The 15,587-nt window shown below is 38.2% G+C and overlaps 1 protein-coding gene across 26 annotated transcripts in view; it reads left to right on the top strand.

Annotated features, from left to right (window-relative positions):
• FOXP1 (forkhead box P1) overlaps positions 1-13,173 on the top strand; it is a 631,073-nt gene extending 617,900 nt beyond the window's left edge. For all 26 annotated transcript variants that reach the window (XM_050781345.1, XM_050781346.1, XM_050781342.1 and 23 more), the window contains 2 exons: positions 2,240-2,406; positions 8,479-13,173. In XM_050781345.1, the coding sequence (XP_050637302.1) occupies positions 2,240-2,406; positions 8,479-8,623 (312 nt within the window). In that variant the 3' untranslated portion in view covers positions 8,624-13,173. The remainder of the gene's footprint in view (positions 1-2,239; positions 2,407-8,478) is intronic.
• The last annotated feature ends 2,414 nt before the right edge of the window (positions 13,174-15,587 follow it).

Raw genomic sequence — 15,587 nt, 5'->3', positions numbered from 1 at the left:
TTAGGCATAAGCAGTTAGTGAAAATTTCTCTAACCTTTGGTGGGTTGCTCTGATCACTTGCTCAACAGAGTGTGTTCAAGAAGCCCACTTGCGAATCAGGCACTGGGATCTCTCTGCAGCCCATTTGATCATTTTTTCAAGGAACAAGGCTGATTTTCATCACTTACATCTTTCTTGTCTGAGAACCCAGGGATCAATATAAGTGCTTGCCTTTGTATACCTTTCACTACTGTGGCGGTTGGGTCTCAGCCCATGTTCTATGATCCAATCCCGATCAGTAATGGCCTTGACCTGGAATACTTTGAGAGCCAAAGAGAATAAATACTCATCCCAAGAAGGTTGCCTTCTCTAGAGGATGACCAACTCATTCCAACGAACACATTCATATCAGCATTTCAATTTTGTCTTCACAATTTTTGACCAGGGAAGTTGCTAAAACAATTAAGCTAGCAGCAGCCCCACTTTTGCCACATTCTGACCTTGGAATAGTGAAATTATCTTGTGAGAGCTTATCTTATGGTATTTCCAGTGGAAAGACAGTTGGCAGAATTTCTGTGACAGAGAGGTGTGACCACTGTTGTCTCAGATAAAAGCAGTTAAGATGCTTGTCCAACTGCAGTCGGCAAAAAAAAAAAAAAAAAAAAAAATAGTTCTGGCAACTGCTCTGCCAAAAAAAAAAAGAAAGAAAAAAGGCTTTATTGCAATTATAAAAGAGCTGTTGGAAAAAGTACTTGATTCAAGTTACTGGACACACTGTAGGAGGGTGTGGACTGTTCAGATTTGCTGTTCATCAAAATGAGTTTACCGCATTTGAAACTAAAAACAGGATTGTACCCCTACTTTTAAAAAGAAGACAGTTACACACATTTACAAGTAGAGGGAAGGAAAAGCTGTGGGCTTACAGAGGGCCAAGCTTTGAAATAGTCCATTATCCAAAGCTGTGATTGGTGAGTATGCACAGGACTTCTAACACTGGGCTTGCACCTAGAAAGCCCTGGCTTTGGGGTTTGAATAGTGAGTGAGGCTGCGATTGTCATACTAGCCAGACAGACTTCTGCAGCCTGGCTTTGCACTCTTTTGGCTTTTACTTTCTCTCTAGACCCAGGATTTCTAGAATAGTTTGGACTGTTGTATGACTGGCCAGTGGAAGTCACTATGCCAGATCATCTTGTGATTGCACTTTTTTTCCCATTAGGATGGAAAAGCAGGCATAGTCTAGTCTTCAAGAGGACAGTTGTGATACATCTCGTTGTATCACAAGCTGCCAGTTTTTGAAAGTGTCCTCTTTGATAAAATGAAAAGTCAATGGGTCATAATCACCACCCGGATGAAACGAATATGGGTACTTTAGTCCAGTTCTATATGTAACCAGTGTGTGCATTTCAGACTTGGTGTCCCTTTTATTCAAATGCAGTATAACAGGAAGTGAGTAATATCCTACCTATCCTAAATAAAGTTCAGGATTTCTTCGTTTTCATTTCCCCACTTTTTTGCTGACACTCAACGTGGAGTGACTTTGTAACCTTTGATATTGATGTACTTAGGCACCAAAAATAAATATGATTTAGAGCTTCCTTTTGCCAGAGCTCTTTAGTCCTAAAATCCTAGGCAGTTGGTCAGACTCTGAAACATTATGTGGTGTTTCCTTCAGCCAGTTATCTCAAACTGGGCTAAACAGATTCAGAAATCATTAAAACAGAAATGATGGGAGGAGATAAAAAATTGATTCCAATTCTATAATCTCTTCCTTTTCTATAGGATCTAAGAGGTGAATGTTTATGGAAGTTCTCATAAGTTTGAGCGGTACGGCCAGAATAATCTGATCAAAATCTCTAATATCCAATACTGGAGTCATCAAAATGGATAAAGAAATAAAAATTCCATTATACTTCACTGTGATCTGGAAATATTCAGCTCCTCTTAAAAACGCATCCGACATAAACCTCATATTCGAAAGCCTGTCTAAACCATGTGACTACCAAGCAGGACCAAATTGAGTCCCTCCTACCCACAGGCGCTTTGATCCCCCTGGCCCCCAGTTAGCTCTTCAAAACCAAGCTTGGGACAGGTGCCACGAGTCATTTTTAAAGCAAAATCTTTCAACACCTCTTAGATACTCGTATTTGCCAGCCATGCTACAATTAACTCCAACTGAAGATTATCGAGTACACCCATAATTAGTAGTTTCCTCATCTTGCATACCCTGTGTCTTCATAAATTTTCTCTTGGTTGATGACAGGCTTCAATGGCTGAGAATAGTATACCTCTATACACTACCGCTTCCATGGGAAATCCCACTCTGGGCAACTTAGCCAGCGCAATACGGGAAGAGCTGAATGGGGCAATGGAGCATACCAACAGCAACGAGAGTGACAGCAGTCCAGGCAGATCTCCTATGCAAGCCGTGTGAGTATGGTCCACCCAAAAGGTCTTTGTTTTCACACCCTAGTCTCTCCGGGTACACACAGGGAGACGTCTCTTTCTCTGGGCTTTATATACCTTTTCTGTAATTTCTGGTATCCCAGAACCAAGCTAGAAGTTTGTCTTTCAAGAAATGTTCAGCTTGGTTAGTGCATAAAAGGACTATTTGCTAATTTTCCCATAAAAGCCATTCCCAGCAATAAAATGGGAAACAGGTTTGCTTTTGTTCCTCTGCTTTATCACATCTCAGGCCATTATTTAAGCCACACTACTTTTTCCTCCTCAAATTAATATGCATCCCTATGAAAAAGTTTGCAGTTTGTTCAACTTTCGGGCATGTTGACCTAGCTGAGAGAAAAAGATGCTTGTTTACTTGGTGGTGCGATAACCACGAACACGACGCCACAGCATTATTACCAACCATTAATGATGGCACAAATGAAAGGCGGCATGATTTATAGATTGCTCTTAAAATATCAAAAGGAAAATTAATAGGAGCATTATAGCAGCAGACGGCAGTATAATGAGTGCACATATAACTGAATGAAGTGATGGGCGATGGTTGCCCATGCTGAATGTGAATGGAACCAGGACTGCAAACTGCAGGAAAGGCGGAGACCAGGAGGCCGTGCTGCCCCTGTGAGTGGGTGATGGGAGAAAACTTGGTGTAACTATAACCCCCTCTCTCCCAGGAAAAGTTTTCAAACAGAGCAAAGAAACCACGTTACTCCAAATGGTTGGCTTTGCAGGAGATGCTGTGGAATGACAGTCTCTCCCTTTTAGTGAGTTTCTTCAAAACTGTTGCCTACTTTAAGGTACTAACCCATTTCGTGTTTGCAATACTGTCAGTTCCTAGAATAGGCTGCTTGTCTACACATTACCTCTGAATTACTGACCAACATCTTATTTTAAGATAATTTGAGTGATAGGAATGGAAAATAGGACCTGTAACAATTAGGAGCAGACGGAATTGGCATCTAATGACAAAGAAAAAAGTGTTACCTGCCAGCATAATTTGGAGGGTACGGGGAAATCTGAAATTTGATTTTCTAGCAGTTGAACTTCATCTCCACAGCACTTCAAAAAGGATCTTTACCATCCTTTGCGGATATGGAAATAATCATTTTTAATTTATATGAACAGTATCTTAGCATTTACTTCACAGCATTTTAAGAATGTGTTTATCTTTCACACTGATGCTGCTATATTTCATCCTTTCCAAAGCAACTTAGTGTTTCCGCCTCTCTTGTTATCACATTCGTATTCATCTTAAATCATTGTCATGACAGGAGTATTTACTTAGATACTAACGAAGTTCAGAACAAACGTAAATTGGTATAAGCTACTGCAAGAAACACTCATTAGAGCAAAAATGTCTGAAGTTATTGAAGTGATACTATTTCTCATAATCTGTACGAACTCCAAGTTTTTGTTGACATATATTCCTATTATTTAGTATAAAGAAACACTAAAACAGAAAGATATTTGGATGCAAGCCACAGGCACCAGTTCAGAGTGATGCTGATTTTGCTGTACGAAAGACAGTCACTGCAGGGTTAATTTGTTTAACAAATTTGAATTAACCCCAGTATTACCCAAACTATGTTTTATAATAGTCTTTGTGATTTTTGATGAAATAAAGGTTTCAACTATTTTTTACAAGAAACCCTACATAAAAATGTCAAAATGCGTTGCTCAAATCTCACAGGTTTGTGCTGTTTGCTAAATGTAATTATATGTCAACAGCAGATTCTCTGCGCCTGCTATCCGTGTCATAGACTGTTACTCTTTTTGACCTCATATTTCCATTAAGGGAATTCTGTAATGACAAGAGTTTCCATTCTTGTCCAATATGCATTACCCTGCTATGATGCAAATTGTTTTTCAACTGTTCCAGTCTATTGGAATAAATCAAGCCATAAACTTTACGGCACGGCTTGAAGGACCTTGTTAGGAAGGCAGCCTAGCTAATATTGAGTGTTGAAACAGAACTCTTCATTCTTACCCTTTCTGTGACACTCAGATACCACTACGTTTCATTCCTCCTTTGAAACACTAGAAAGTGGTCACATAATTATGGCTTTGGGGCATTGTACTTTTATCCTGATAGACGCTAAAGGAGCTACAAAGCAAAATACTCCATGCTGTGCAGACACCCCCAGAACACAATGCCTTTAAACACCAGTCAGCTTTATTTTAAAACTCTTGTGTTCCCAGAGTGGCTAAACAAAGGAATTACTCAGATGTAAGGAGAAGGGAAATGTGTGGTTTTGCACACACTTATTCAGTGGTAGCCCTTTCGGAAGTAGGAGTTGGAGAGAAAGGGTGGGGGCAGTGTCTGCAAGGAGAGGCAGGTGCATCATACACAGCCCTAACTTCTAGGAGACACGGTGAGTGTATGTGAAGTGTAGTGTCTTCAGTAGTCTGCATCACATCTCAAATGTATCTTTCATGGAATCCCATCCTCCTTTTATTCTTTGAAGTACTGTGTGCCTGTGCTACACCTTTGCCACACCCCAGGGGTATCCGCCAGTACCAAGAAGTGTCCTGAAATTGGATTTCATTTCTCTAAAGTTTCGAAACCTTACTAACTCTGCATGAGGCACTGGGAGTCGAGCCAGCAGGCATGACGGGATCATTACCTGTGTCTTCTGGATAGAAAATAACCCTCATGAATTTTGGCTACCAGTTTAGGGGGAAAACTGTTTGTTTGTTTGTTTACTTCTACAGCTTTCAAAATTGATACTTCGTAACTACATATTTTGGGGGTACATGTGTTATTTTGATACATGTATACATTGTGTAATGACCAAATGAGGATAATTGGGTAAACAAAATATTCTCTGATGTTGTGAACTGTGTTTTGTGGGGCTTTACATGTATCTGATTTTTTGGGTAAGATTAGCACAATATTGGTCAAAGTCTAAAATTATACAGTGAGAACTTCATTAAGGTGAAGATGGTTCTATTTCTTCTAGGGGTCCCCATCCTCCTTCCCCCTCCCCAAGGTCTTATATGATCATACATTCTTCTGTCATTCAATTCTGTGTTGTAAACATGAAAAGATTGATAGATCTGATAGTTAAGAAAGTAGGAAAATGTTGGTTTGGAAAACAACATGTGAACCTCAATCAGCATATAGCTAAAACATAAATTTCTCAACAATGAAAGTTGGAAACAAACATTAGGAAATGTTCATCCTTGTCAGTAATCTGAGAAACACAATTTAAGGTATTTATACCTGCTAAGCAACAAAATATTTTTTTACAAATAATGCTTGCTGCTGACGAGATTGAGTTTAAATTGATAGCCCTTTTGGAAGTTAATATCACAATAAATCACAGGAACCATAAAGATGTTTTGGCCTTTGCTCTAACAATTCCATTCTTAGAAATTTATCCTAAGGAGGTAAATCAGCAGAAGTAGAGTAGAAAGATTAATGGATAAAAATGGTCATTGCATTATACAAACAGTAAAAGAGAAAGAAAAAGATGATCCTAAAATGCCTAGTATTCAGAAACTGACATAAGTCAACACAGTGGAATCTCATCTAGCCATAAACATTATAAATTGTAAAGCTAGGAAAATTTAAAAAATAGCATTCCTGCTGAATTTACAATATTTAAAAATATGACCCCAAATGGAAAGAGATTGGCAAAAAATAAGAAAACTGGCCTTAACTAAGGGTTTGTGTTTAAGGAATAATCAGTATACCTAATTCTTCCTAAAAGAACGTAGGGTATCCTAGCAAAGCTGGTTCACAAGTGTGACATGCAGTCACACAGGATCTCATGCCTAAAAGGACACTTGCACTTGGTTTTATGTGTTCTTTTCATTACCTTTATATTTAGGGATGGGGATCTTACTGTATCACCCAGGCTGGACTCGAACTCCTGGGCTCAAGTGATCACCCTACCTTAGCCTCCCAAATAACTTGGACCACAGGCACACACCACCACACCTGGTATGCACTTGTTTTAATGCCATTTCTGTCTTGAAATTGTAATTTTTGAGCCAAGGACCCCAGATTGTCATTTTGCACTGGGCTTCCAAAATTATGCAGCCAGTCCTAATTCTTACTGCTGACACACTAATGCGGCCATTTAAAAAAAAAATCCCCATCCATAATGCTTAATACAGACTGCTGGGAGGGTGACTCCCCATGCAGCCTTCCTTGCACTGATGTACAACTGTTTCTCTTAAATTATTTAAAAGTATCCGGCCAGCCATGGTGTCTCGCACCTGTAATCCTAGCACTTTGGGAGGCCAAGGCGGGTGGATCACTTGAGGTCAGGAATTCAAGACCAGCCTCACCAACACGGTGAAACCTCATTTTACTAAAAATACAAAAGTTAGCCAGGTGTGATGGTGGGCCCCTATAATCCCAGCTACTTGGGAGGCTGAGCCAGAATTGCTTGAGCTTTGGGAGGTGGAGGTTGCAGTGAGCCGAGATCCTGCCACTGCACTCCAGCCTGGGTGACAGAGCACAATTGTCTCAATAAATAAATAATGAATAAAATAGATGGAGAGCCATACATAAAATGTAATGTAATGCAACTTTGCTATATTTTGTTCTGCAAATAGTTTTTAAGAATAAAGGAATTATTTTGTAAAGCTATTTATCTAACATCTAGCCCAACCAAATGCTCTCTCTAGACTGTGCTGATTTTAGAGTCAATTGATTCTGAAGGTTCCTGTCTTCGAGGGCAGTCCAAAACACTCCTCTGTTTGTTTTTAAATGGTTCAAGGGGCCTTTGGGGTTTGCATACAGCATTAATTATTTAGGAAGCCAACCATCCCCATTACCACCTCTTATTACTAATACTTGATAATGTCAGTTTAAAAATCTTCCCTTCTGCAGCCTGTCCCAGAGATGGGACCGTTTTAACTTGAATGGTTCTTTTACATATCAAAAGGCCCTGCAACAGAAAGTTATTTGTATTTGTAAAGGATCAGTTGTAAATATGATTTACGAACATTTCTCAATTGTTATCCGAGTGGTTTTGTGTGATCACCCCAGTCCCCTCGGGTGAACCATGCGCTGGTCCATAATGAGAAAGTTGGCAGATCTCATCGCAACCACACGCATCCCAGTGGCTGCTACCAGCCGGGCCTCATGTTTTGCCTTGTTTACAGCTGACAGCGTTATTATTCTGACTGGGGCTCTGCTTTCTTATCATATTGTTGTGTTGAGCGAGCCTTTTCCTCTCCATTTGTGTTTCCTGGCAGGGCTTTTCTTGCCTTATTGACAGTTTGTAAAAATATGCATTAATTTGGAGTTTCAAGCATGTATCATGGTGTCTCTTTGCTGTGTTTGCTTGAAGTTGATTAATGATAGAACCTCGCTTCGGGTCGTCCTCTGGAGAGTTCTTTCACAGGTTCTGCATGTTAACTAGCAAAGCAGAACACACAGCAAGCCATGATTAGCCCAGCCTCCTCTGCTCAGTGCTCCCCACAAACTGCCGTTGCATCACAGATCCTTATTTCATGTAATTATTTGAAGATCAGTATTCATCCACCCAGGATGCCACTATGGGACCTGTTATCTGGTACTCAAAGTGTGGTTCTAGGACCAGCAGCATCACCTAGGAGCTTGTTAGAGATGCAGAGTCTCAGGCCCCACCCCAGTCCTGCATCACACACTGCATTTCAACAAGGCCCACAGGTGACTGCAGCGTGCATCAAAGTATGAGAAATGCCACCAGGGAGGAGAGGCCCGCACCTGTCCAGAGACTAGTGACTCAGAGCAGCACTATCCAAGAGAACTTTATGCAGTGATGCAAATGTTCTGTCTCTGTGCTGGCCAGAATTAACCGCTAGTCACATGGGGCCTTTGAACATGTCAAACGCAGCTAACACAACTCAGAAACTGAATTTTAAATTGTAGTAAGATTTCGTTCATTTCAATTTAAAGAGCCACGTGTGGCTAAAGGCGACAATACTGGACAGAGTTCTAGTTCTACAGTGAGGCTTTTCTGTTGCCCCAAACTTTTCAGTGCACCTGAGCTGCAGTGGGCTGGGAAGTACCCTCACTGAACCTCTGCATATTTATTCCAGGCATCCTGTACACGTCAAAGAAGAGCCCCTCGATCCAGAGGAAGCTGAAGGGCCCCTGTCCTTAGTGACAACAGCCAACCACAGTCCAGATTTTGACCATGACAGAGATTACGAAGATGAACCAGTAAACGAGGACATGGAGTGAATATCGGGGCGGGCCAACCCCGAGAGTGAAGATTGGAAAAAGGAAAAAACAAAACAAAACAAAACACGTCAAAAGTTAGCAGTGAAATTGTTCTCCATTTGTTGTACAGTCTGGAGGATTTTCACTACATTTTGACAACTCTGAAATGTGTTAACTCTTAGTGCCATCAAGAACCCCATTTGGGAGTATTTTTGATTTTTCTACTTTTTGTTGAAAAAAGGAATTTGTACTCTGTGCATTGGATGGACTTGTTTGGTACTTGGGATTTTCCTCTCTTAACCGTCAACATCAGTGTTGTAAATTTGCTAAACTGATTCACTTTTAGCAGCAGACTTTGAACTGCAGTCCTGCCAACGTTGGACACTGAGGACGCCCGACGGAGCTTGTGCACCTAAGCTGCAGACCAAGCCTTTGCCCAGGATTTAAGGATTCCAATGGACGACCTATTTGCACAGTACTGCATGTTGATTATCACTGCCTTTACTCCATTTTTTTTTTTTTTTTTTTTTTTTTTTTTTTTTTTTTTTTTTGCTTCCAGTTGGGATGGGGAAGGCCTTTGTGTGTGTATTGGGGGGAGGGGTTAAAAAATAATTATCCCAAACTTTTTAATGTATTGCTTTTTTTTTTTTTCTTCTACTATACCATTTTAAGTTCTGACCTCAGGCCTCCATTTGGGCCGATGGCCTCTTGGAGGCTTAAAGTTTTCTGTACCTTGTGATGAATGTTAATAGGTGTTTTTATTATACAAAGCTGAATGTCATTTCTCGTTTGTAGCTTTCTGTCACTCATTCCATCTTCCTTCAGACATCACCATGTTTCTCTAAAGTCAGAAAACATTCCGTTTTGGTCTTTTTCAAAAAGGTCCCAAATGCTGCACTCTACACATGAAGGCCCTCTCACACAGACGTGACGTCCTGCCAGAAAGAGAATGAATGACAGAAAAAAAAAAAAAGAGAGAGACATACTCTAGGAACAATGCCGATTCATTCCACGCAGCAGTATTGGGGGTGGCTGGGGGAGGGGTGTTTTGGAATTTTTTTTTTTTTTTTTTTGCAGCAACCATCATTCTTAATAAATGCCACCACATTCTACCAGCACAAGGAAACATAGGCAGCACTGAAAAAAAAAATTAATAGTAATTAGACTGACAATATGGCCTTGGAAGGCTCTCCCTTGTGGAACCAAGTTGCCATGGGCCTTGGGCCCTCTGTGATAACGAGTGTGGGTTTGTTTTGTTTGCAAAATGGCCAAAACCTCGGTTTCCCTGAGCAGCTGCCCTGAAAGTAGGGGTGGCAGCGGCACTGAGTTTATACATTAGTTCAAACCTACTTGGTGGCATTAAACGGTTTGAATGCAAATTCGATTTCAGATTGAACTTGTTAAGGGAGTTAATGAGGACTGAATTCAGCAAATGCTAAAGTGTCAATTTCAAATATGCAAATTTGGTACTGCAGTTTGTTATGCAATATTATGTCACCAACCCAGTATCACAAAAACTCATAGAAGATATCATTAGGCCCTGGGCTTTGGGGGTCCCAAACATGGTATGCAGAATGTGATGGTTACAGGTCAGTACAACCTCAGTCCTTAGAACCCCTCCACACTTCCACTCTGCACCCACTTTCCTGTCATTTATTTATATAGGACTATAGTTTTTTTTTTTAGTTTGAGAGCCTTTCGAAGCTTAATTTATATTCTTTGTACCTTTTTTTCTAAAATTACCAAAGATATTACACAAAGGTAAATTATGTTCTCTGTTTTATGCTTTATCTGATGAAGCCAAATATCCTCTTATTGTTGATCAAAGGAGGCAAAAGAATTTAGAGGCAAATGACAAGCGATAGGCTATTGCAACCTGAGAAAGAGAACTGCTCCTTCATCGCAAATTTAGAAGACCAAGTAGATAATCGAACCAAAGTTGTTACTTTTTTCTAGTATTTTTCCTTTTTCTTTTTGTGTACCTCTACAGAGACCAAAACTCATTCTCTTAAAGAGATTTTATGGGACTACTGCAGATAAAAATAGGACACAATATTAAAGGAGCTACAGAAGGAAGGCAGTCCCATCTCAAAAAAAATGAATGTATGCCACTGCAATTTAGAGGATCCAATAAAGGAGACAGTTTAGAGTCAGAACAGAAAAGCTTCCATAATTGAACTAGATCACATAATAATATTTCTAGAAGAAGAGACGTTTTTAGATTGTATGCCACTTTTGTTTAAGAACTGTGCTGTGATCACTGTATTAATTTTGGTTTATCTTGGCATATATCCTTCAGTTTGTTTTTTTAATTTTTCCTTTTTTTTCCGATTAGGCTTTGGTCAGCATTTTTCATTTCAAGAAAAGTAACACTCCCATCCACTCATAAGCTTGGTACAAAAACTTCTCTGGCAGTTACTTTTGAAGCTTCACTCTGCTTTCTGTATAAAGGGCAGTCTGTGGTCACGCAAGACTTTTAAAAAAAAAAAAAAAAAAAAAAAAAAAAAAAAAAAACTTTTCCAGGCAGCTTCATGATGTGCAGGCAGTAGCCAGACAGGGTCATGGGAAGGGGGCCCTGTGCTTCTAAACTGAGTGGTTGCTGGTTAGTTTGGTATTCAAAAGAGGATAAAAATCTGGTAGATTAGTTCATTCTCAGCATGTGTAGCTAGACATGAGTAAAGATAACAGCATGAGAAACTGTTAGTACGCATACCTCAGTTCAAACCTTTAGGGAATGATTAAAATTAAAAAAAAAAAAACATTTCACTCAGTTGCACTTAGTCGTATGTCTTGCATGCTTAGTCTAAAGACTGTAGCAAAAAAAAAAAAAAAAGAAAAATTAGATTTTACATATCTTTGCAGGTATCACAGCCTTGCAGAAGAACCAACTGAAAAAAAAATTCTCAGGCTTTACAGCAAGCAAACTTCACTATGATTTTTACAATTCCGATTCTGTATCCCCTGGGGGTTATCCCAGTTGCTTCTTTAGGATGGGGTTTATTATGTTGTACATATATCCCGATGTGTCTGTGTGAATCTTTGTCTTTTTTGGGGGAGGGCAGAGGGCGGTTCTTTTTTTAGATATTGTTCCTAAAAAGGAATAAATGCATACACCTGTTTGTCAAAACACCTTTGCTTTTTGTGCAACTGCTTTATATTAACGATACTAAAAAAAATAGCTTTGGAAAAAAAACTACTGTATGTAATGGAATTGCAGAATATGCTGCACATGTATTTTATTTAGTTATCCTTGCTTTAAGAATATTGGATGACATTTCCTGACATGTGGGAGGGAGAAACTCCCTAACTTTTTTTTTCTGCTTTCAAATTGTAACATAGTTGAAGATTTCTTTTTTTTCTGTTCTCATTGATTGGAGCATTTTGTACAGGTTGTGTGTGTGCGTGTGTGTGTGTGTGCGCGCGCCCGCGCGCGTGTGCGTGTGTGTTAATCTGTTTTTTGATACATTCCTATCCGTTGTGTTTATCCTACCACTGCCTTTCTGGCTATCTTAAACAAGTTCATACATTTGAAAAGAAAAAAAAAATGTTGTTTAAAAAATGTTTTCTCCTGCTGCAGTAAATATTTTGCATGATGAAATTCCAGGGTCACACTTTTCCAAGTTTATCAGTGAAGTAGTGATTAACAATGGGGAGTGTCAAAACTATTGAACTTTTGTATAAAAAAAAAAAAAAAAACTTTACAAGGTGCCAAGATGTAAAGAAAATTTGTTACTTTTTTTCTCAAAGAAAAGCATACATTAGGGAGGTAGTCCCGTGTGTCAGACAAATGCACTGTCAGGAATGAGGATCCAACCTACCTGTCCCTAGAGTCTGTCTTGTAAGATGAGTAAGGCTGCCACCTTGGACCAGCCGCAAAATGGAGTATCAAGGCTTATGTACATACATGAAGAGTTACCGCCAGCCCTGCCACCTTTGGACAGCTCTAACACCATCCCCAGCATCCCGTCAGACCTAGTAAAGAAAACCTTGGATTCTTAACCCAAGATATGCTGTAAATCACTAGCTTTTTTTTTTTTTTCTCATGAAAAAAAAACAGTTGAAAAATATTTCCTCTCTTTTCCACATTCCAGCTGAGCTCCGTTTCCAGAGGCACAAAGAAGAGTGTGCTTATTCAGATTTTGAATCTTTTGGGTACCTTTTGGTTAATGACATAGCCTTCTGAGATTTTGGATGTCTTCAAAGTCAGTTTTGCTTTTTTATCCTGAGAATCAGATGTACAATGCTGAAGGCATTTCTTGGGCCCAGTGTAGCTCATGCAATCTCTGCTACCCATAAGCCTTGATGAAGATGATACAGTCTGGACTGTGAGCATGGTGCTTCATGTATATGTGCTGCCAGTAACAAGAATTTTTTTGTTTTGTTTTGTTTTGATAAGGCATAAAAGAAACTCATTCCTTGACATCAACTGTAATTCCATCATTCCATGTCTGCGGATACAGACAATAAAAAAAATGTTGTGTAGTCAGTACTAATGACTGACATTATAGCATTCTCAAATGCAATAAAAATGCTGGTTGTTCACACTGGTAGTAAAAGTCGCCACAGCCTAAGTTTGTTTCCCTTTCTGACCTGCTGATATTGTATGTTAGGCATATGCCTTAAGTTTATCACCAGCTGCTTCCAATGCAGAATTAAAATCAATCTTCACTGAAAGCTTTCATCATCAGGGAAGGCTGAAGCTCTTACCCTCAGGATTTCCAAGTGAAAGTATCCACTTAGAGAATTGGGAAGTTAAAAAAAAGTGCAAGAGATGCTATCTTTTCTCTTGGGGAAGCACACCCTTATTTTTTTCATCAAATTTTATAAAGAAAAACAAAATGTTTAATAACTAGCATTAAGAGCAAACTAAAATTTCAGAGGAAGGAAATTTCATGAATAATTCATTAAAATTTCACATCTGCAAGATTAGTCATCCAAATAAAATGCTAATGTCAAAAACATGCACCGTCTATAATATTCTCATCAAGAAATCTTTTTGCATATAATGATAAATGCTTAGATTAGAACAAACGATTTTATAAAAATATTCTATCAAAAGTATGCTAGATAATTATATTCATTGAAGAAAACAGAACTTCAGCACCTAAATATTCCAGAAAAACCATCTTAATTTTGAGATTTAAAAAAAAAAAATTACATGCATTTAGGAAATTTGCTGTTTCTTTTTAATATTACTCTATAGTATATATCCTAGGGATTAATGAATTTGAGCATCATCTTTCAGTAAAAATTAAATTGCCAGTATGAAAGCAGTATTTTAAGTGGCCAAACCATGGTAACACAAAACCATTACATATATAATTCAGAGCACATAATGCAGGGCAAAGGATGACTTGAAAATTAACCTCCCAGTCTTTATTCTGCAAAACACCCACCGATGCTGAGGATACAAGTGAACATTCTTTCCCAGCATTGTTTTGAAAAGCCCATGTGTATTAGGAAGGTTGTGTGTATGTGTCGTCTGTGTGTTGTTTTTAACAAATAGATTTTGCTATTAAGTTGCAAACTAGTGTCCTCTTTGAATTAACAATTATGCCCTATCTAGAAATCCCATAGTCTCATAATTAGCAAAACATTTGAACCTTTAATTCTCACCTGGCTATTGAGACTATAATCTTAGGGTTAATTCAAATTCCTGTTGTTACCAGGCTTAAACCTAAATACTGCTTACAGCATATACATTTAGTAAAATTAAAAAATGTACAGATACTTCTTTTAATAAACTGGAGGACCTAAACCAAGTATGACTATATGTTAGTGAAGATTTTGCTGGTTGAGGCATAGTACATTTTAACTTATATTTCAGGAATTGTTCTCAAGCAGGAACACTCTTTTACATATTTATTTCAGGCTTGTCACTCTCATATAAACGAGGCAGCAAACCCAAAATATTGGCTCTTCTTATAAATAGGCGCCTTTATATAAAGAACATAAAACTCTTAAGACTAATTTCACACCAACACAGGCAGCTTCATAATAGTAACCACCTCTCCCTCCCCCCCAAAAGAGATAAAAACAAAGTATAATTAGTCTGTCTTATTAGATTTTTGTCTTTGATGATATTACATATTTATGTGTAGGGTAGTAATCACAATTTATCTTTCATCTTCATTGTAGTTGAATCAAATAAAAGTATCCTTTATTCAAATAGTGTGAAGTTGGGTGTCTCAAACCTTCATTTAAGGAATTGACTGATGAAAGGTTTAAGACAAAATTCACATTGGAGGGAAATTAAGTTACATACAAAAACACGGTTTTAACTGTGGGACAATATTTGGATTAGAACACCATCTCTAGATATAACCTACTTATATTTATTTTTAAACGGTATTTTATTTTTTAAAATAACAAAACCTAATGTTGTCTTATTTCCACTTTGATTGTAAAATGACATTCAATGCCTAGTACCAAAATACCTATATACACACATTTGAAATTATCAACGGTCCTTTTTTTTTTCTTTTTTTTTTTTTTTTTTTTTTGGTTTATATTGAAAATATTGTGAAGGGAAAAAGATAAGCTTCAAGTTAAAATGTTAATTTGAAGGTAACCGGCCTTTCAAGAATTAATTTCAGCCAAAGCAATAATCATTATTTACCAGCATGTGACATTTTTATCACTCATCATATTAGCAAATTTCCATTGAAAATGCTAAAATGGTTCGTCATAAGGAAGATAACTGCTCGAGCTGTAAAAATGACCAACACAAGTGCCGGTACTAAAACATTAAATTATACTGTAATTAATAAAGACAGTTAAACTGTCTACTAGCAACAGCAATTTAGGTAACCACATTTGATCGGCTATAAATTGTAACTACATTAAAATTCCAGAAATATTAGCAATATGGATTACTTGATGGAAGTCAGTGCTGATCACCAACTCTTTCTTTCTTTCTTTTTTTTTTAAACAACGGAAGCACAGGTCATGTTGACCACAAATCCGTGGGCGAAGATCAGGCCTT

The sequence above is a fragment of the Macaca thibetana genome, chromosome 2, assembly GCF_024542745.1.
Source record: "Macaca thibetana thibetana isolate TM-01 chromosome 2, ASM2454274v1, whole genome shotgun sequence".
NCBI lineage: Eukaryota > Metazoa > Chordata > Mammalia > Primates > Cercopithecidae > Macaca > Macaca thibetana.
This window is presented reverse-complemented; position numbering and strand designations above follow the sequence as displayed.